Source organism: Ylistrum balloti, unplaced genomic scaffold, assembly GCF_031769215.1.
Source record: "Ylistrum balloti isolate Yb309-2 unplaced genomic scaffold, AGI_CSIRO_Ybal_v1 Utg370392, whole genome shotgun sequence".
In the NCBI taxonomy this organism is placed as follows: Eukaryota; Metazoa; Mollusca; class Bivalvia; order Pectinida; family Pectinidae; genus Ylistrum; species Ylistrum balloti.
In genome coordinates, this window is record NW_026782271.1 from 718,488 (window position 1) to 743,352 (window position 24,865).

Consider the following 24,865-nt stretch of genomic DNA (forward strand, 5'->3'; position numbering starts at 1 on the left):
ATATGAACCAAAATTTTTGAATTATACAGTCCCCACCCCCAGGGGCCTGAGGGGTGGGGCCAAAAGTGCTCAAGTTGACTGGGATTTAAAAAAATTTCTGAAGACACAGATATGGTGGAATCAAATACTTTTCATGAATGGAAGCATCTTCAGGTGCTTTACCAAAATTTGTGAATTTCATGGCCCAAGGGTCTCACATTTCCCTATGGGAAGGGGGTAAAGTTTACTTTAGTTTATATAGTAAAACTAGATTTTTTAGCATTATTTGTTTAATTTCCATTGGAATAATTTCAAACTTGGTTAGAATTTTGAGTGAAGGATGACAGCTTTATGGTATTCCCATTTGGATCCTGACTGGCCCTAGGGGCTGATGAGGGGGCAAAAGGAGTCAAATTGACTTAAATTTCAAAAATCTTTTCCTGAAACCCAGATATGGTAGAATCAAATACTCTTCATGATTGGAAGCATCTTAAGGTGCTTTAATTACCAGAATGAGTCACACATTTCTTCCTTAGGTGGAATATTTTTTTTACTGTAATTTTCATAGCAAATTGTATTTTTGAGCATAGTGTTGGTTATTTCCCACTGGAAATAACTAAGAATTATCAGTATAGGATGATTGTTTTGACACTGGCTTACTATATTCAGTGTCACAATTTCTGTTTCATGACACTTGATAACTATCCTTTAACCTACATATTGTTGTATGTATGATGGACCGATATGCGGTAATTAGCCATGTGTTACGCACCGGGGACTTTCTATTCTGTGTATGTATTAACTGATTTCATCAGAAGACGTGCTGATGTTTTGATAAAAATTAATTTTGAGAAAACAAATTACTTTTTCCTTGCTTTAAAATTGAAGGACTGAAAAATCGCTTGGACTCGAACGAAATTTCTACTCGATTAAAATTCAAGTCATCCAAACAAATTTATAAAGATACAGAAAGGAAAAAAAAAAAAGTGACTTGACAATTATTTTGACTCAAATGGAATTTTGACTCAAGAGATTTCGAGACAAGTTTCAACTGTACATGTACTTTATAATCACATCTGAATATTTTCCAAAAAGATTTTTTCCTCAGATCATCTAACATTATTGTATACTGTTTTATATTTACAATATATTTTTTCTTTGATCAAACAAATTCCTGTCACTTAATTCCCACAAAGTAAAACTGACAATAAACAGTAATAACCTTATGGAAAAGTTAATGGATGCAAACTTGTTGTGGTACAGAGGCTGTGAAAGGACAAAGCCATGAAAGAAAGTTAGTATACAGTATGACATTCAAAAGTATATGTAAAAAGTGTTTTTGATAAATTGTTCCTTTTTTGTTTGAACTTTTCTATAATATCATCAGTTCTGTATGACTTCTGTATATGTCCACCATGCTGCCTTAGCCAATTTTATTTGATAAGAAGGAAACATATTTTAACCTTTGAGCTGTCATAGTAAATGGTTGTAGAATAAAAAACACTATGAAATCCTTTCACTGACAAAATCCTCATATAGAATTACTTACCAACATGTTATACAGGGAAATACTAGGATTAATTTACACTTGCTGGTTGTTCAATTTTTATAGAAGGATTACTTCAGCTATAGATGAAGGACTATTCCAGTAAGATGTTGTCTTTACTCCAAGACTCCTAGCTAAATCACATGTATCCATGGTTATGTTTCCTGCCATTTACTTCTAAGCAAATCAACAATTAAACTATACAAATGGTACCTTTAAATGAGACTTGAAGTCTGTAGGGATGACAGATGTTTTACTGGAATAGTCCTACTGTCAGGAATGAATGGATTGATGTACAAGTATGTCACTTTATTGTTTAGCTCCCTAATGTTAGTGTTAACTGACTTTATGCTAGTGTTCATAGTGTAGATATAAGCAATTATTGAACAGTACTATTATTCAGCATTTTGAAAACATTGTAAATTTTGTAAATAATCCTAGGTTGCAGCTTATTTATTCAAACTCATGTTACATGCATTTTGATATAAGAAAAATGTTCAGATATTTATCAAAAGGCAAGTTCAAGCTTTTTATAGGTTTCTATCTTGCTGTTAAGTAATGAAATGATAATGCACAATAAAATTTGAAGCCGAAATAAAGGTTTCGTTTTTTTTATTCTGTTAGTAAATTTGAATAGTGTCTTAAATATATATTTTTGTAAATTGAAGCCATCAGAGTTTTGCAATGCAAGCCTCTACCTACATTTCTTCGATTCACTGGATTGATGCTGCTCTTGAAGAGACTTGTAAGAATCCTTCAAATTTCGCTGTAAACGGTTGTGATTTACTTACCTTGTCTATCTGATATAGTCAATAGAATTTGATGAAGACACGACTTCCATGTACTTGTCTACATCAAAAAATTGCTTCGACAAAACCTACTGGGACCGCCTTGCATTAACCACTAAGCTGTATATACATGTTTGTTGTGAATTTCCTATTTCTAGCAACATGTAACTACCAGTTTCCCAAACCTGTCACCATGGAATCAATTACACGGTATACTAGGACACATTTTCAATATCAAGACAGAAATCTACTGTTGATCACCATACAACACAGGTTTCTGAGAGACGCACATTAATGAAGACAGAAGAATATGTACGATCTCTTCAGGAAACATCCCATTTCTATGGGTGATATGATGTAAGATGTGTTTCATGCTTATTCGAATGTCTGTTTTCGTTTAGGAATGCGACACCTGTTAATTAAATTTTGATTTTCGTGATGGGTGTTGTCAATGAAGCAGAATACGCTTACATTTTCACTTCACTTACAGAGAACACCTAGTCATATTCTCCTTGTACATTTTCAAAGGGTCTCTGTGTAGACCTGAATTAAGATTTTGTTGACTTGTCAATATTTTCCTGTTTTTCTTATACACATGTAGAATCTATTAATTCTAACAATAGTAGTGTCCTTGACCTCTACAAACATGACAGACCTCAAAACTTGTTAACTGTTGCCCTTCTTCATGACTCATCCCATTTTCCACTACAATCAACAGTAGAAGATAAATCTACATTGTCAAAGCTGACATGTGAGACACAAAAGAGAAATGAATAAAACAAGAACACTATTGAGTCCTATTTTTTAATTTCTATTGAAATATCAACAATTTCTTTACATTAAGCTTACAATATCGGAATTTGAATTAAAATCTAATAAGAAACAGTGGAATAATTATAAACATAACAATTGTTAAGAATATTATACACAATCATGTAATATGTACAATTACAGTAGTGATAATAAATACATACATGATCTAATGATAATGTTTTGTCTAATTGTTAATAGTAGTACATTTATATATATATGTATATATATATATCGTATATAAAAGCCAGTTATATACATTGACCTACTTCGGTTTCCAAGGATAAAAACAAGACGATGATTGGTCGATTTGGACAGAAAAAATTAATATTTCATCCTGAGCAAATTGATGGATGTAGAATGAACACATGAAAAACGGGACTTGAGTAATCAGCAATAAGATGAACACAACGAAAAGCATTAAATAGCAAGGCTTATTCCACTTCAATCAAGGTTAAAACAAACAATTCCTTCAATTTTACCTCAAAAATAGGTTACAAAAATAAGTTACAAATAGGTCTTTTTTAAAGTTGATGATTATTTGGTAGACACATGCAACGCTATACAGCATCCAAGATTTTTCTCCACATATACAATACTGTGTACAAATTTGTGTGTATTACCTACTCTTTCTCTGCTCTACAAAATTAATAGCTTTTTAATTGTGCAAATTCTTAAGTATGAACATTTAATTGTGTATGAGGTCAACTTATTGCATGTAATACTTTATCAAATAGATCTTTCATGACTACATCTTTCTTCAACTTCAGCAGTGAATAAGTACATGTTACAACAATGTTCCTTTAGGTAGTATTCGTTTTTCTTTGAAACGTTTTTTTATTTGCTGTGTACTTCAAGATCCAACGTACTCAGAAATTGCCCTTTTATGGATCAACTTAATTCTGCACATTCAAAGTATCCTATCTTAAGTCTTTTTTTCTCATACATTTCATCTATCATGGAAAATGGTTACAAACCATGATCAAAGTAAGGAAAGTGCTCTTAATAGACAAAAACCACAATTACAAATTTAAGCGATATTTGTTCTGTGTTGCATAATTCACCTGAAGTGTATTGCAGTAGGGGATATGCTGAGGAGTCATAACATCACTTTCGACATGACAACATTTATGTTAAGTTAACACAGAAGAAGAGAACAACTCACACGAAACTAACCCTAACCTACAATTCTTATATTTTTGCACACGAAAAAATACACACAATCTAAATTAGCCTACAATGTGTTGGAAAGAGAGAAGATCATCACATTAATGGTTCAGGCATGTAGGTAAAACCACAACACTGTACAACTTCAACCTTTATTTAGGATATTATACGGGGTACAAAAACTGGAAAGATCCTTAAGAAGAAGAAAGTTTTAAGAGATGAAAACATGATATATTAAAGATATAAAACGGAATATAAATTCCAGCTATTTATATTTCATCATACCATATCTTTTTATATAACAAATAAAACGTCACTCCCAGCGACAGAGATGAAATATCAAGAATGTTACATGTATTTTATCACCAAAGAAACTTTACATCTGGTACATGTCCTTAAACACTAAAACAGATTTTGTTGGAAATTTTTTTGTTCTGTTAGATTTCAATTTACTTTCCTGGATAAAATGTCAATGTTGACATTTAATTTATAAAGTTCTTGTATATGATGGTTGCAATTTTTGCACTTAAACCAAAAGTTTGTTGTAGAAAGGATTAGCGTCAAGTGTTTTTTCGTTTTTTTTTTTTGTAGAAATGATGGAATGAAACCAATTTTAATTTGTTGTTTTTTTTTTTTAATTCTACAGGGTTCCATTTTTTTAAAAATTTTCTTTTTGGAAAATAGCAGAAAATAGATCCCCTTGAAATAAAACCTTGCCTGTTTTTTGTGTCTTTAAATCTGTTCTTGTTAGTAGCTTGTAATATCATTTCCTGCATAGGAAGCAATTGGTATCCATAATGTACATATTTCTACATTTATGTGAAAATATTACAACAGTAAAGATTGTATTTTGTGTGGTTATTGTCTGAGGTCAATTCTTTTTCCTTCTGATAAATATCATTAACACTATTCATCATCCTACACTTGTGATTTATCGTTGTCCTCCATCATTTGTAACTTATTGTCAGTGATTACAATTTTTGTATATACCTTGCTCTACAAGACAATGAGTTTAAATACAGACAGATAATAACTGATGTGTAAAATTTTTGTTTGAATTTGTCCATTAGAACTATCATTTTACTATGTTTATTTTTTTTTACATTTAAAACAACACAACAGCATATGTCTTGGATACATATATGATTTATGGTCTATCATCAATAAAAAATAATAATAATTAAAAAAAAAATGGAATAAATACACATAGTTCATATAACAACTGTGAGACAAAGATGTTAGAATGATCACTTCAATGGTACTCGGGTACCATCTGTATACAAAAATACAGAACAATGGCATTCCATACATACCGAGTAGATAATTGTCAATGAAAATATAAATAAAAATCTACAAAACAAACAGAACTTTTCCTCTAGCAGCTAACTTGATTTCTTAAAACCACTAATGCTGTTCAAATCAATTAATTAGCTATTTTTCAAAAATTAAATATAATTTGTAAACAGTGATTAAATTCTGATATTAGAATAAAGGACTTTTTTCTTTTGAATTAATGAGATGGGGTATGCTCTGATTACTTTGGATTGGTGTAAATTATGTGAGGTGAGCTATGGATTTCCAATCAATACACATATTACCAACACCTCTTGTTAAAAGTTTCACAGATGAATGATGACAAATTCTTAAGTGGTGTGTAAATTCACATTTGAGTTGTCAAATTTGTGTTTACAGTACAAAAAATGTTAGATTCTAATACTTTATTGAAAACTAAAACTAAGGCAATTTAATGATGTTCTACATTTCCATAATGTCATAATAAGGATCGCATCAAAGTATGATCAACTTGATGAGTGAAGAATTCGGATAAAATTTTTTGAAAGTACCTAAAATCTGATAATTAAAGTCATTTTGTTTGTTTCTTGTTTGTTGATGGTCTTCTGAATTCTAATAAATGCATTTAGATTTGCATTTCAATACATGTCTACAGCTGATGGAGTTATTGCATTAGATTGTCGTTGCACTAAACAGCTTGTAAATTATCAGCGAAGATAGTCAACATGACTATCACTTAGTTGGCATGAACATTCATTATGTTATATATTTTTTTAATATCATGTACATTTATGAATCTTACGCATGTTGATATAATCCGATTCCCATGTCGCTGATTGTAAGATATCTCCGGCCTCTTTAAGTTCATCATAGACATCTCTGATCCATATATCTAAAGTATAACTAAATGCATTACTATACCAACTTCAACTTCTTCAAACTAAAAACTCTCTGTAAAATCTATTTTCAAACCTGACAACTGATTTTGTAGCACTAAACAAACATAGGTTTAATGTAACACTAACACATTACCAGATGTAAACACAGAATGTATAACATGACATCGTGTTGCGTAATTTGTAAGTGCTTTCAGTTTGTGAAGACAGAAGAAAATATTTCTAATACTTTCTCAATACAAACAAAAACAAAAAGACAGTACCGCTGCTAGTACTGATTCGACAATGAAAACACAGGATTTTTTACTTAATTTGCTCTCCATTAGAAAAACTTCATTATTTTTGGTGAAAAATACATACATCAGAAAAAAATCACTACTGGGGAAAATACATAAAGACCAGAATTTAAATCTAGTTCATTCAAAGCCTAATTAGTCTTACCACAGGTAACCTACTTAATTTCCTTCATTTCCCAATCCCTCTCTTTTTTGTTGACAACCTCTGGAAACAAATTAACGAAATATTCTGGTCTACTGTAGCACTCAAAGAAAAGATTTTTTTTCTTCAAAAAAAAAAAAAACCCTTCAAAAAAACAAAAACAAAAACAAGACGAACTGTATCAAAATGTTAACATAACAATGTATCTACCCATCAATACTTCACTTGTCGAGAAGAAAAGCCTGAATAAGGAGCACATAAGTCAACCTGTAGTAAGACTCAAAAAGACGACCACGATCATTTACTGAATGAAGACAAAGTACTTTGCAAAAAAAAAAAAAAAAAAAAATTTCCTGAGGAAAATATAAAAATATAATTATCCAAAGCTTTATACAAGCAGAAACTAAATACAACTATTAACTTTGATGATTTACAAGAAATTACTGACACACTAATCACAGAAAATGCATCCCTGTTTCATTTGTCATAATCTTCATTAAACAATTTCATTTTCAGTCTTTTTAATGATTCATAAAATATAAAAAAAATTATCATATATTTCTGATATCTTTTTAAAAAAATTACACTCTGATGTATATCTTTAGAAATAAAAATGGTGACAATTTGATGTAAAAGTGATGCCTTTGTTGTAATAAAAATGCAAATTAAGACAATATGAAACAAGGATGAACAAGCCTTGCATCCCCTTAACAATCAAATCAGCAGACACACTGTTTAAGTTTTATATTCAAAGAAGTTTTTATCTCATTATTCTCATATTGATTACTGCATATCCAAATAATGAAAAGTTTTCAAGATGTGACAGATGGATGGACAGATGGACATATATGCCCCCCACCCCCATCAAATTGCGGAGGCCTGAAAAAAAAAAATTGACACTATAATTTAACTTTTCCAAATTTGTCATGCGTGAAATGTCTTAGAAGTATTTTGTTACTGACTTGGGTGACTAAAGAAGATGCAAGAGTTGTTATTTGGGAAAACGGTGGTTAACTAGACAGTCCACTAGAAGTATTATTTATCATTAACACTTGCTCAATGTTCTTAGATCATTGTAGTGCATCACAGTTGTGTGCAGATATTATAAAGTTACAGTTGTGTATTGTGACAATTGGTTAACATTTGTAATTGTACATATTGTGTACGTCATTTGAAGGTCATCAAAAATACTCAATATAATCAGAACCATTCCTTTGAACCAAAAACCTTGGAAACATTGTAGAAATCATACTAGAATGATCTAGAAACTAAAAAGTGAATTACAGATGGTGACTTTCAAGCAATAGGCCTAACTATTCTATTTGTGCGCGACACTTTGAGCAGGATACCACACCAGTTTGGCTAAACTTAAGCCTGTCAGTTCTAGCTTACTCACAGTTATCTAAGAAGACGATTTACTTATCATTCACAATGATCTGCAAAGATGTTGGCAGTAATAAAGAACAAACTAACATGTAGAAACATACAAATCCCTCGACATCAAAACTGGATCATAGACAGGGAATTACTACATCACTGGCTTGTCGGATATCAATATGTATGCAAAAGTAAATAATGTCATTCAAATGATACACTTTCTTTCTGACAAACTTTTGAAGTCTTTTCCAGAAATATTTCTTTGCCAATGCTGGTATTTAAAATTTCTGCCACATAATAACAGCCTTTTCTTCCTAACTGTTATGTTTGACTTTTAAAACCCAACATTCAGTGTAAATTATTAACAAGATAGATTCTATTATTACCTAAACATAAGTTGACAACAGTACTCAAAGTATTATTTCCAAAATTTCCAAGGTATGTTTTTGAGTAAGTAAATACTATTAGTCAGGTTAAGAGTGTAAAATATGCATTTTTCGTCCACACAAATAACAAGTCACAACACACAGCACAAAGAAACATTCTGAGTAAAATCAAATCCAATGCTCCACTTACACTCACCACAATGAGTAGCACATAGTTCATGTTCAGTGACCAACCAAACAGTCAATCAGCTTTGTCCTTATTTGTAAAACCATGGTGGGAAACATGTAACAAAATCCATGATTGGCTGAATAATACAATACTTGATTTTATTTCCTTTTTATGATTCAGTCAATTCAAAACAATATCTTAAATGTCATTTCAAATAATTTGAACAGATATGAAACTCTGTTACATACTGACTTTTGAATTTTTGTGAACCAGATAATTACTGCAGAATCCTTTAAATTTAAAAAAACTCTGACTGTAAGAGGACTATCTGACAAACTTGCTGATTGGTCAAGAGGTCAAATGAAAAAATGTCAAAAAATTTGGGAGCTCAAGAGCTGATTTTATTCAGATTGTATAAAATGGTACACTCATATCAAACATTTCTTGTATCACTTGTGTTACGTCAAGTGGTGCTTACGTAACAAATAATGTTTGAAAAATTGAAACAAATCCTCCTAGTACATAGTCTTGATAAGTTCATCAAGAAAACGTTTACAACAATCACGGATAAAAAAGATTATCATGGTACAAATGCATATCTACGTATATGCACTTTATTGCACAAAGAGCTATGTAGAGAAATATAAGCTACCAGTTCCCAACACCTTGTGGGAAACACCCTTTGTTTGTATTCTTGACTGATAAAAACATTGTCTCAGTGGTCCACTTACATCAGCACAGAAACTTCGTAAACCATTCATCTTTATTGTCCAACTTTCAATTTTATAGCAGAACATTTAAACATTAATTATACACTTATTTTTATGATCAGTTATGTTTCTCCAATTCCTCTGCCTGTGACATACAAGTGTCCCATGTGACATACAAGTGTCCCATTTGACATGCATATATTCCATAGGGCATACAAGTGTCCCATGTGACAAGCAAGTGTCCCATTTGACATACATGTACTCTATAGGGCATCAAGTGTCCCATGTGACATACAAGTATCCCATGTGACATACAAGTGTCCCATTTGACATGCATGTACTCTATAGGGCATCTAGTGTCCCATGAGTGTTTCTTGAGAGAATTATCCCTTATCAGTCTGCTGACCTTAAGTCGGGTAACTTTACATCCATCAACCATAACTAAGCATTGTTTCAATCATAACTATGGAATGCATCATATAGTTCAGTAAAATGTTCTAAAATGTGATGTTATTTAAATGAAATATGAGAAATCACTAAACTAACATTTCCCTCATTTGAGAAACATCATTACTTCAAGCAAGTGAATAATTACTGTTTAGTGAACATCTGGCAAAGCTCTTGCAAACTACTCGTGTTAAAGTATACCTCTAGAACACCATTTTCCCCCAGTTCATTCTAATTATGATCTTTTATCAATAAGAACATTATCTGTTTCTAGAAAATAGACTTAATTGTTATGTTCTGAATGCTGTAGTTAATATTAAGTTGAGAATTATGAAATGGGAGTCAACCAATTGGTAGGTATGATGGAATCTCAATCCAACACACCTATATTTTACAAAGCAATAAACTCCTTGAATATTTAACAAAATTGGTGAGATTACAAGTCAATATAAAGTACATTAATCTGTGCTCTTTTTTAAGCTTTCTGTCTTTAATTTAATTTTTTTTCATATCAAAATTCAATTATAATATGATGTCCAGTTTTACTGCATTTTTTTTTTTTTAAGTGACATTAACATTTTGAGAGAGTAGAGAGACCTATGAAAGTCTGTCAATATCAGTCAAGACAGGGCATACTCTAAAACAGGGGCGAGAAAGATGACCTATAATGAAATCCTTCCCACATAAATACAACACTACTTTTATTTCTATGAAGAAAATGTCTCCTCTTCATCTTTCTTCTTCCATCCAGGTAACATTACTAGCAACAATAGCCTACATCCAGAACTTGAAATTCCATATCCTACTTGCCACGCAATGAAATATCTGGACCACATCTCTTTCTCCCTTGTAACATCCACGTGATGTAGATCCATCTGCCAAGATATCTTGTACAAGACATTCGGCAGTAAAAGTCACATAGCTTGCCAGCCTTGTTTTCTAAGGAAAAATCTTGTTTGCATTTTGGAATGTCATTAGCCAATCAGAATGGTTGTGTTGGGTCATGTGGTGCATTCCTAGGCAACTTGTGTAATTATTATGATGACAATTATGACCACAAGAACTACAACACAAGCTACGATCATTATCATTTTCTGAAAGATAAAAAAAAATAAATAAATAAAGAATGAAAATTAAAATCGCCAATATATTTATAATAAAAATAAAGTCATCCTAACTAAGGAACAATAAAACTGCTGCAGTGGCTGACAGAATACATGTGACACTGTATTAGATGTGTAATTCCGCTGGACTGACATTTTTGTGGTCATCCTGGTATGGGAGAGTTCACGGGTATTCAGACTCGCATTAGCCTATGAAACGGGGTCCATGTATACAGAAATAACAGATATTTTTTCTGATTTTCATTCTCTATAGAAATGTTTTCTGGATATCTAATACCTCACTATATTTATTGATTGCAAATACAGCAAAATTAAATCCGCTTGTGAATAATACCACCTATACAATATGGTTATGGCACAGTATCAGTTTCCAATCAATGATTAGGCATCTGTTTAAGGTACTTAATGTTACTGGATGCAAACGACCCACACACTTGATATTTGAATATCTGAATTTTAACTGATTCTGTTTAAAGTTTCTATGCCTTTCTCTGCAACCTAAAGAAATAATGTAAACAAATTCTATCATTGGCTGTAATTATTCCTTTTTGTCTTTTAGGCACAAAAAGAAGTTTTTACACATTTTGCTGATATCACACGAGTAATGAAGTCATCATTTTCAATTTAAACCATTTTTATATGATCTAAAAAAACATTAATAATCTTCCAGTATTTCACTGGTACATATGTTCAAACAGAGATAGATCAATGTCTAGCAGGGAAAGACAGCTCACACTCGCTGTAGGGTAGGTTATAGTGTAATAATAATGCAAATTGATTTCGTCATCAATTTCAATGCATATGGATATAGATGAATAAGTTTCACAACAATTTGTTACTTTTTTTTTTATTAAGTATTAGAGAAATATAATCAAACATTGGCCTGTTTGATTGACAAGAGATATCTTATTCCAAGTGTAAGAGTTTGGTTGGTCAAAACTCGGCAAGCCTTGTGCTGATTAGACAAACTCTTACACTTGGGTTGAAATATTCCAGTTTCACTGAATAACAACACCTATGTTAGATATATTATTAATTGCCAGATTATCCATCATTTCACCAGCTTACAAACAACCTTCCAAAAGTGATGATTTTTATATATCAAGGGACATAACTCTACTTACCCGCCTAGCTTTACTTTGGTAGCGTACTGCCTTCTTTGTATCCATCTTGGCCGTTTCTATATAGTCTACAGCTTGTTCCACGTTGTACTCTATACGATCTATCATTTCTCCCTACAATATAAACTTAAACTGTTACCTGTCTACATAGAACTGATCATGAGGCTTCTAGGTATACTTCAGGAACATTTAAAATTTTCATCTACAATTTATCACTACATATAAAGTAAATATGCTTTAAAGCCAGTATGTTAATTTATCATTACAGGTTCCTATCTATTACATCTGTTGTGAGTGTAGTATTTCTTCACTGAGGTTATCCACCAAATTCAATAATGAATTTGAAAAATTCCAGAATGCTGAAAAGTTTAACACATAAAAAGTTTTTTTAAAAACATTTGATAATGAAAATAAATAAAGCCTAATTCATTGAAAGTGTCGTTATGCTCTATGTAATTACTGTTGAACATCATTTTTTCATAGAACAAATACTTGTTTACCGATCAAATATTGTTACCAATATAGAGTTTGGATAATATTTTTTATTCAACTTTATAAGTTTACCACACATTCTTTTCTTGGCAAGCTGGCAAATACAGGTATCTTGCGCTATTACTTATTACATATATAAAGCTCAAAAACGCTTCTCTCAGAGAATATTTTGGAAGGCAATAAAAAAATGTTAACGCTGCTGATGCCTTTCCCATGACCTCTGACCTCACCTTTGACCTCTATACCTCACCTGTTGTTCCACAAGCATTGCCATGTCCATAAACATATCATGAAGCTCTCGTATACTTGTCTCCAATTTTATAATGTCATTATGACGTGCTTCTATGTCTGCTAGCGTCTGTTTTGCTTGTTGGGTTTCCATTATGATCTAAAATTCAAAAAATTGCATTACAAACTGGGCACAAGAAATATCTTAATTTTAAATATAGATTGGACAATCGTAGACTTTACAAATGTCAACTTAGAAATCAAGTTCCAGTATCAGGAGAATTTAATGTCTATTTTTTGGCTGTTTTTTTTTTTTTTTTTTTCAAAACACAGCTCAACATTTCCAAAGTATCCTTAATAGCTCTGCAATCAATATGGAACAAATATTATTGGGAAGTTTTAAATTGCACGAGACAACACATGTTTGGTAGACCTATCACCTGTGTATGACATTGTATGAGGTATCATAGTCTGGTGGACCTATCACCTGTGTATGACATTGTATGAGGTATCATAGTCTGGTGGACCTATCACCTGTGTATGACATTGTATGAGGTATCATAGTCTGGTGGACCAATCACCTGTGTATGACATTGTATGAGGTATCTTAGTGTGGTGGACCTATCACCTGTGTATGACATTGTATGAGGTATCATAGTCTGGTGGACCTATCACCTGTGTATGACATTGTATGATTATCATAGTCTAGTGGACCTATTACCTGTGTATGACATTGTATGAGGTATCATAGTCTGGTGGACCTATCACCTGTGTATGACATTGTATGAGGTATCATAGTCTGGTGGACCTATCAACTGTGTATGACATTGTATGAGGTATCATAGTCTGGTGGACCAATCACCTGTGTATGACATTGTATGAGATATCATAGTCTGGTGGACCTATCACCTGTGTATGACATTGTATGAGGTATCATAGTCTGGTGGACCTATCACCTGTGTATGACATTGTATGATTATCATAGTCTGGTGGACCTATCACCTGTGTATGACATTGTATGAGATATCATAGTCTGGTAGACCTATCACCTGTGTATGACATTGTATGAGATATCATAGTCTGGTAGACCTATCACCTGTGTATGACATTGTATGAGATATCATAGTCTGGTCACCTGACATTGTGAGACTGGTAGACCTATCACCACCTGATATCATGTATAACACCTGTGTATGACATTGTATGAGATATCATAGTCTGGTAGACCTATCACCTGTGTATGACATTGTATGAGATATCATAGTCTGGTAGACCTATCACCTGTGTATGACATTGTATGATTATCATAGTCTGGTAGACCTATCACCTGTGTATGACATTGTATGAGATATCATAGTCTGGTAGACCTATCACCTGTGTATAACACTGTATGAGATATCATAGTCTGGTAGACCTATCACCTGTGTATGACATTGTATGAGGTATCATAGTCTGGTAGACCTATCACCTGTGTATAACATTGTATGAGGTATCATAGTCTGGTAGACCTATCACCTGTGTATAACACTGTATGAGGTATCATAGTCTGGTAGACCTATCACCTGTGTATGACATTGTATGAGATATCATAGTCTGGTAGACCTATCACCTGTGTATAACACTGTATGAGTATCATATCATAGTCTGAGATATCATAGTCTGGTAGACCTATCACCTGTGTATAACACTGTATGAGATATCATAGTCTGGTAGACCTATCACCTGTGTATGACATTGTATGAGGTATCATAGTCTGGTAGACCTATCACCTGTGTATGCGGTATCATAGTCTGGTGGACCTATCACCTGTGTATGACATGTATGGTATCATAGTCTGGTGGACCTATCACCTGTGTATGACATTGTATGAGGTATCATCAGTGACATTGTATGAGATATCATAGTCTGGTGGACCTATCACCTGTGTATAACATTGTATGAGGTATCATAGTCTGGTAGACCTATCACCTGTGTATGACATTGTATGAGATATCATAGTCTGGTAGACCTATCACCTGTGTATAACACTGTATGAGGTATCATAGTCTGGTAGACCTATCACCTGTGTATGACATTGTATGAGGTATCATAGTCTGGTAGACCTATCACCTGTGTATAACTGTGTGTAGGTTTTACAGATTAGTAGACCTACCCCTTGCGTAAATATTGCTGGATTCCCTGATTCTAACATATCTTCTAGCTCCTCGTTTGTTGTAGTTCTTCCAGCTATAATGCAAATTGATATTTATTTGTTGTTAAAACCTAAAATTGTCAAAATGAAGAAATAGGATACAATTCAACAAAATTTAAGAAAGAAATTAAATATTCAAAAACTGTAAAATCAATTTTCTTTAAATTTGATGACTGTAGTTTAATCAGATGACAAAAATATACAGGTTTTATCAAAACTTTTCCACAATATACAAGAATAAATAACATATGTGGTAAAGAGCACTAGTACCTGAAATAGAAAATTATATTGTTAAACAAACAATTCAATAATAAAACAAATGATTTTCATATGAATCGAAAATAACAATCAAAAAATGAGAAAAGGGTGCCAAAAATAAAATATCTGCCCAAAAGTGCAACATGTGTTATGTGTTATTTCAAATAGATTATGATTCATCTGTTGCTAGTACATTACTGTTGGTCATTCTGTTGTGAATGACACATACAATGACTACAATTTCTTGTGCTAGAATTGTATCACCCCAAGGCTTATAGACGTTTCTGCATCAGAAGGTTCTGATCCTTTTCTTCAAACGTTCTGATTCATTCTCAACTCAGCAGAAAAGCTAAAGACTAGAGCACACATGCTGCGTAGTATATCATAATCCATCTTATGAATGTCACTGTTCATCATCAACTCACTAATACTACTACAACACTATAAAGATTCTGTTTAATATTATAAATATTGGTTTCTCATTAAGATTAAAATAAATATCGAAATACAATGTATATCATTTTCATAAACTCTCTGATATATTTTTTCTGTCTCAATTGAGAAAATTACCCATTTTACATAAAATACTCATTCCCACCAATAGGGTTTAGCAGTTTTGTCTTTTCCAGTCAATGTGGGACAAAAACTAGGGAGGGGTGACTCAATCTTCTGTAACTTGTATTTGAAACCACATCTCTATCACCATGGTAACATATGGTTGTCCTCTCTAACAACATGGTAATTAATGGCTGACATACCGCTTTGATAAAGAATATCATATCTATATCACCATGATAAGTAAATGCTGTCCTACCTCTATGGTAGAGAACATCACGTCTTTATATGGTAACTAATGGCTATTTAAAGTCTAAGGACACAATTTATCTCTAGCTCTATGGTAGAGGAAACCATAGACATCATATCTTTAATGAATGGTTACTAATGTTTGTTTCATCTCTATGGGACAAGGAACAACAGACAACAGACTACTAATGCCATGGTTGCTAATGGTTACACTAACTCCATGACATTGATGAAACCAGATTTCTATCCTCAACATACCAAAGTTTTTCTTTTCTAAATGATGTTATAAATCACATATACTACTATCTAGATACAGTTACTGGAATTAGTACAGTAATCTACAGCAGATATAACAGAGATCTCACTACTGTTAAAACTAACAATGATTTTTGGTGGAGCATTTGATCTGAACAACCACCAATATGCCACATTTTATGTGTTCTATTGGCTGAAGTTATCAACAACAAAATCCTTTTTGTTTTGTTTTTGGAATTCAAAAAACTCTCTGATCACTAGATAGGGGGAGAAAATAAATGTCACATTTGATGATCAATTTTCAAATTTTATGCTGCTAAGTTAATTACAGATTGTTCCATAACCTACAGCTTTGAGCAACTGCTTTAAACATCTAAATTATATCATAAATTACGTAACAGCATTCCATCTGCATATATTAAGACCTGCTTTTAACAGAATGAATATTGTCAATACCTACAGATTCAATGTGTTGAAAGTTTTAGATGTATTGTACATAATACCTGTATATATGAACATATAAACTATTTATTCTTTAACAATTTTATAACAAGCTGTTGCCTTATATCAATAGTCCTTGTCCAAACAAATGAAAGCACATGAAAGGTGTTACTGTAGAAGGAAACCAATGTTGTCAGACAGGTGACCCCATACCTTTTCATGTCCACTTTCGGAGTCAAACCCCAGACATCATGGTGAAAGGCAAATGCATTATCATTGTGCCACCAGACATTCTAGTGAACATTATACCTTACGAAAATTTTACCAATCTTTCAATGATTAAATGACCACATTTTTGAAAAGCTGACTGGAAATATTGGTGTCTAGATCTCACAACACATGGCTGGACAATACACCTACAGTTCATACACAGAATTCACATCCCCCCACCCCTACACATAGAAATATCAAAAAACAATCTAGCATCAAAAAATCACAAGTAACTACAGCAAGTTATTTCTTCTTTATTTCATACAATTTTTTGGAGACCGTATTGAAGCAGTAGAATAAATTATGAAAATACACAACTGGAACTTGGCTGTACAATGTATATAAACAGCTGGCAAATGGCTGTACAACATATTAACAGTTGGTAAATGGCTGTACAATGTATTAAAAGCTAGTAAATAGCTGTGCCATAAGTTAGAAGCTGGTAAATGGCTGTACAAAATATTAACAGTTGGTAACTGGCTGTACAACAAAGTTACAGTCAAATGGCTGCACAATGTATGTACAGCTGATAAATGGCTGTACCAAGAGACAACAGCTGATAAATGACTGTACCAAGAGACAACAGCTGATAAATGGCTGTACCAAGAGACAACAGCTGGTAAATGGCTGTACCAAGAGACAACAGCTGGTAAATGGCTGCACCAAGAGATAACAGCTGGTAAATGGCTGTACCGTGAATTAACAGCTGGTAAATGGCTGTACCGTGAATTAACAGCTGGTAAATGGCTGTACCGTGAATTAACAGCTGGTAAATGGCTGTGCCGTGAATTAACAGCTGGTAAATGGCTGTACCGTGAATTAACAGCTGGTAAATGGCTGTACCGTGAATTAACAGCTGGTAAATGGCTGTACAACATATGAACAGCTTGTAAATAGCTGTATAATATACCATCAGCTGGTAATTAATTGGCTGTAAAAGATATTAGCAGCTGGTAAATGGTTAAACCAGACCTTAATTCACTGTGATACTCTGTATTAAACCCCTTACTGAGTTTCCATGATTATAATATGGAGAGCGTTGTAGTGAATTTACTAAGACCTGGGTTTACTCGGATAGCTAAATGGCAGTAAAATGTTTTATAGCATATCTCCAGATCAATGAGAAAAAAATGTTGATGTTATCAGATAAAAAAGATAATTCCAAGAGGGAATGAAGGAAAACAATTTATTATCAAGGAACAAAAGGGAGAAGAGGTTGAATTCACAGAGACATTTTACAAGGAAATGATATGAAAAATCAATGACTTCTGCCATTGATGAAATCCTAATTATAAATCAATATGGGAGTAATCTGGTCAGTTGGAGCCGGCATCAATTCTATATTATTGATTTCTTCCTAATGATTATACCAATAAATTCCCACAATAAACCAGTAAATAAATCTTGCTCACTGTTTGTCAACAAAACTTTCAAGGTAACAGAAAAATTTTCACATACAACAATAATCATATCTAAATATCCAAAGAAGTCCTATCATACTCTGTAAGTTACAAGAGAGCCCAGAGAAATCATGGCATCCAACAATGTTTTATTTTTTGTTTTGTTAGGTTTTTCTTTTTTAAAGTTTTATCTTTTCCCTTCTTTTTTATCTATTTTTCTGTTCATGCTCTTAAATATATCATATTTGAAAACACCTTTCATGAAACAGTCTGAATTAAAAACTAATCTTGTCAAATCCAAGAAAGTCATCTCTTGGCCATTTTGGTATATTGATCAGTCCCAAAATTAAAAGAGCACAACTAGGGACAATGGGGAACCTACATATAAAATTTGAGAAAAAGATCAATCCAGTATTTCACATGAAATAGTGATAACAGACTTTCATTGTTAAAATCAAAGATGACCACCTGTCAGCCAGTTTGTGTCTCTGATCAGTCCCAGAATCAAAAGGGCACAATTAGGGACCAAGGAAGAAACTATATATCATACAGAAGAAAGACCCATTCAGAACTTTCCATGAAATAGATCTTCGTAAGCAGAATTCAAGATGGCCACCCGTCTGCCATTATGTCTCTTTAAATCATACCAAAAAAAAGACAATGCACAACTAGGGACTTTGCACATGAGATTTCAGAGACCATCCGGTACTTCTCAAGAAATAATGATAACAAACTACTACTGTCAAAATCCAAGTTGACCTACTGTCGGCCATTTTGTTTTCCAGATCAGTTCCAAAATCGGGCAATATACAACTAGGGACAAAAGGGAACCTACACAGAAAATTTGAAAAAGATCCATCTTGCACGAGAATTGTTTAGGCATGGCTTTACTCCAAACGCCTGATAAAGGGTTTCTTTGATTAGCCCATCATCTGACAATAATGGACGAATAAAGGAAATACCATAAGCTGAAACCCACATGTAGAAAGAGTTTTGATATTTTTCCTCCTTTTTTGACATTCACATATTTAACATATTTACTTTTATCTGTATTACAAATATCTCTTTTAACAAAAGGTTGCTAGCTCTATAGCTCTCATCAGATGTACTTTAGTTTGATAATTGAAACTTCACAGAACTCTGATTTTAACATCATTAAGTTTAGAAAATACCTAAAAAGTGTCTCCAGTTGAAATCAAAGTACTGGTGTCTTTTAAAAAGATTTAATCCCATCTCAAACGTTAACCAGGATTATTCCTATTCAATCTAATTTCAGATTTTTTTAATGGTTTATTTCTTTTAAGTGATCTATGTACAGAGTACAGGAAGTCATCGCTGGGACACAATGATGAGGATTACGACACTGTAGTAACAATAGCTACTTCTCATTAAATACAGCGTACAGAGTGGACAAGTAACAGGCAGTAGGATTGATCAATGGGAAAGCAGTGAAAAAATCTAAAGAATCAGTAAAGTTCACACTTTGAAGACCTGTTAAACATGGACCAATTTGCTTACAAGTGCAAATTATCTGATAAAAACAACTTTGTACCACTTTCATCTACCCCTTAAAATACAGGACTTTATCATAAAATAAAAAAATAATACATAAATAAAGATTTATCAATAAGCCAAAACTTTGTTTGTTTTATTTGAATCTGACGTTTGAAAATAAGATAATACACATATCTGAATTATTTTTCTTTCCAAAATCTTTTGAAGTGCTGAAATGTATGATTGATGAGACAAAACCTGACAAGAGAATTGTTAACATCAATTAATATCTATTATTCAGGGTCAATACTATGAACTCAATCAGACTATTTACCTGTAACTCTATTTAATACTTGATACCTAAGTCAAAATGATTTCTAACGAGAAATTAGTGTTTTACCGGTTAAAGAAGCGGACCAAATATAACCTTTCATTATCTGAACATCATTTTACCTCTTTGCAAACACTTTAGTGATCTTGTCAACATGAAGATATAAGCATTACAACAACTATCAGGTTTTGATGGCCATGCACTTATGCTAGCTCACAGGTCCACACTACAGGTAATTAACGCTTAAGTAGCAGACAATACCAAATAAGGAACTCGGATTAATTGTTATGTAAGGGGGGAGACAGCAGCACAAGCAAAAAGTACGAAACGATGGCTTACTGATCTCCAGCTGCCTCTGAATGCGTCCTTTGCATCGCTCACGGTAGTCTATCTGGCACGAATTGTAATCGTTCATAACCTCCACAAATTTACGTGATAATGTGGCGTGCTAGGGCAGAAATGAAAAGAAATGTACAGAAATTATTCAAAAAACACAAAAAATCCATCAAAAGTTTATAGTTTTCTAGAAAATCAAAGAAAAATGATCTAAATAACTGTTCCATTTATTGCATTGGTGAATTTTGATCTGAAATTGAAATTTAGGAGAACAATTTCATTCAAAATTCATCAAATTTACAAAATTTTCATCCTGAATTCAAGCTGTTTTGAAAAGCTTTTAAATATGTATCAAAACATTTCTGATTGAAATTTCCAACTGCAATAAGCTTATCAAAATACTACCAAAATGGAACAATCATTTGTAAACAAAAAATAAAAACAAAAATAATGAAAATGAAGAGATGTTCTTTTGCTACCTAGAGCAAAGTAAGAGGCTTGGGCTGTTCTAGTAGAGGAGTTTTAAAAAGAAACGCCGTGCAGAGTAGAAACGGGAATTTCTTACTGATCTCCATTTGGCGCTTAATTCGAGTTTTGCACCCCTCTCTGTAGTCTAGCTGTGCTTGGTTGTACACTCCCATCACTTCCACAAATTTACGTGATATTGTGGAATACTATGGAAAAAGTCACATATTTCAATGGAGAAATTGATTTAGAAAAATAAAAAATATTTCAATATGAAATAACTATCACTAATGGTTCTGTTCACTGGGTATATAATACTGAAACTGGTTCTAATTTGTAGAGTATAAACACCAACATTATCATTAAATATCATTCAAACTTCAAATGAAACAATTAGTTAAAGTAGAAAATTTCAATATCTATTTAGTACAATATGAAGACAATATTATTTAACTTCATCATGCAATATCAAAAGTTTTATTCTAGGAAAATTTTGAAACAGCAAATTAACATTGGACTTTAATGAGATTTATATTTTCCAAGCTTGCATACCATGTAGTAATCTGATATAAATTCAACACTTTCTTAAACCCCATCGCCCAGCACACCATTAATATCAGTGATACATAATTGTATGCATCATTAATTATCTGAAAATAAGTCATGCATATCAATATTACTTCATTACCTATTAACAATTCCACTCGTAATTTTGTAACCAAAAATTAATTTCAGGGCCAAAAATAATCACACTTGATTGAAATTGTATATATCCAGATTTTTTATTTCAAAATCTTTACTTTCACCACAAGAAGCAGAATTTTAGTTATGATAATACAACTATATTTATGAATAATATTTTTTGCTGATTGTGAAAAAAAAAACTTTTATTCTATACCTATCATTCATAACTTACTACAAAGAACCTCAATTTCATAAGAGCCAACCACTGAGGTTTTTATGACACATAAACCAAAACACCAAATTAAGAGATCAAAGTTGGTACTTTGTTGACAAAGCCTGGATACATTGCTACATCTAGACATGTATTGAGAAACAATGGCATTTGTTAGCAGAGCAGACAGAAAGACAAGAGCAGACTGCAATAGCTCTGTCAGAGGAAGACCCAATATATGTAGTTCAGCTATCAGTACTCCCAGCCATTTGTATTTCTCAGGAAACAGACAAGTCTTGTGCTGTAGTGGTTGTGTCCTCGGTCATGACACTAAACCCCTACCACTCTGTATGTTATGTGAAGGGTCCCCTAACCCCTATCACTCTGTATGTTATGTGAAGGGTCCCTAACCTCTATCACTCTGTATGTTATGTGAAGGGTTTCCTAACCTCTATCACTCTGTATGTTATGTGAAGGGTCTCCTAACCCCTTTCACTCTGTATGTTATGTGAAGGGTCTCCTAACCCCTATCACTCTGTATGTTATGTGAAGGGTCCCTAACCTCTATCACTCTGTATGTTATGTGAAGGGTCCCTAACCTCTATCACTCTGTATGTTATGTGAAGGGTCCCCTAACCTCTATCACTCTGTATGTTATGTGAAGGGTCCCTAACCCCTATCACTCTGTATGTTATGTGAAGGGTCCCCTAACCCCTATCACTCTGTATGTTATGTGAAGGGTCCTTAACCTCTATCACTCTGTATGTTATGTGAAGGGTCCCCTAACCCCTATCACTCTATGTTTTGTGAAGGGTCCCCTAACCTCTATCACTCTGTATGTTATGTGAAGGGTCCCTAACCCCTATCACTCTGTATGTTATATGAAGGGTCCCCTAACCCCTATCACTCTGTATGTTATGTGAAGGGTCCCCTAACCCCTATCACTCTGCATGTTATGTAAAGGGTTCCTAACCTCCATCACTCTGTATGTTATGTGAAGTATCCCCTACCCTCTATCACTCTGTATGTTATGTGAAGGGTCTCCTAACCCCTATCACTCTGTATGTTATGTGAAGGGTCCCCTAACCCCTATCACTCTGCATGTTATGTAAAGGGTTCCTAACCTCCATCACTCTGTATGTTATGTGAAGTACCCCCTACCCTCTATCACTCTGTATGTTATGTGAAGGGTCCCCTAACCCCTATCACTCTGTATGTTATGTGAAGGGTTCCCTAACCCCTATCACTCTGTGTGTTATGTGAAGGGTCTCCTAACCCTAATCTCTATGGATGGTATTCAAAGGGTTTTAATGTCAGTAGAATGGTAGCAATCAGTTTCTTCAGCCTCAAAATCACCTTGGTTTTCATAGAGCAAGAATTGTTGAAAAAAAAAGACTCTTGTATCCTTAAGATGTTTGTAGAATTTTTTGGGTTTGGAGATTCACTGATAAAATACAACAAGGAAGAACTTGACAGTTGCATAATGGATAATAAGTATTGCAAGATTTCTGAAGGAGATCTCATCACCAGCGACATGGCCCCAATCCAGACCTAGAGAGCTGACTTGAAAATGTAAGGGGGATAGCTGATTTGCATGACCACTTTTGAGTTGGCTTATACAGACAATCTATGGTGGATAGGTGGTCAGTACACAGAGACACTCCTAGATGGGGAAGTGGTTTCAACAAAAGTTTGGAGAGCTGACTTGCACAGGGAAAATCAAAAGTGGCCAGCTGGCTTGTACAGAGACAATCTAATGAGGAGCAGTGGTCAGTACACCATCAAAAATGAAGTCAGGAAATTGAAATTCTTTGCATTTGGAATCACAGATATTAAGAAAGTACAGTATTATTTCTGGTGAGGAGGAATTTGTCAAATGTACATTTTTCTGTACCATCTTTTTGTTTTATATGTAACTAAAATCAAAACTTCCTAAAAAACTATTTTGGAAATTGAAAAAATGGTTGATATTTTCCAATACTCTTAATATAATCCGTTGAATGAAAACATCTTAATCAAAATTATCATAATTCAACCACTTGGTCTTTTGTCATAAAAGGAAATGCTAGTAAAACAAAGAAGAGGGGGGAAGGGCATTAGAGATGTATGTAAGATGTAAAGGTATCAATATTATTCCTATTGATAATATATATTTAAGTAATTGCATTTGTGTAATTGTTATCAATCTGCATTCCTTTGAAACTTTCGTTAAAGTAAGAATTACTATCCATTATCAGGTCCTGAAAAAGAAGTTGTCTGGAATCTTCCTGAAAAAGAACACTGGAAATAAACATAGCAGAAAATTTTTAAACAAACTGCTAAATGAAATTGGCCTTTTGTATTATATTTTTCTAATGTTAAATATATATCATATTGTATTGATGTAGACTATAAAATCAGAAGATTTTGAATTTTTTCAGAAATCACTCTTTTCACACTTAATTTTTGTTTTTGTCTTTTGTTTTAATCAAAATCAAAAAATGAAAATTGGTGAATCATCTAGTTGCATTTCCCTCTGAAAACAAAAGGCTGGAAATATGGCCTAAGAAGAGTATATTCAAGTTTAATGACACCATTTTACAGATCAATTACAATTGACGATTGTGATTATCTAAAGTTAAGAAAAATAGTTATTATATGGAATTAATTGTCCAATAAAAATGTATGTTTTCAACTTTAATTCACAATTATTTGGTATTTGATTTACATAGATGTCCCTTCATTCAAATCTCTGAAGGACGTTTCAAGCAGATT

General features: G+C 33.0%; 1 protein-coding gene across 1 annotated transcript in view; it reads right to left on the reverse strand.

Moving 5' to 3' along the window:
• Positions 1-10,988: 10,988 nt before the first annotated feature.
• The window catches only part of LOC132554322 (syntaxin), a 62,875-nt gene continuing 48,998 nt past the window's right edge, over positions 10,989-24,865 (reverse strand). Inside the window, exons 6-10 of the mRNA XM_060218629.1 lie at positions 20,755-20,863; positions 15,124-15,197; positions 12,994-13,131; positions 12,255-12,365; positions 10,989-11,100 (exon numbers count right to left, since the gene is read on the reverse strand). Coding sequence (XP_060074612.1) covers positions 11,023-11,100; positions 12,255-12,365; positions 12,994-13,131; positions 15,124-15,197; positions 20,755-20,863 — 510 coding nt within the window. The 3' untranslated portion in view covers positions 10,989-11,022. The remainder of the gene's footprint in view (positions 11,101-12,254; positions 12,366-12,993; positions 13,132-15,123; positions 15,198-20,754; positions 20,864-24,865) is intronic.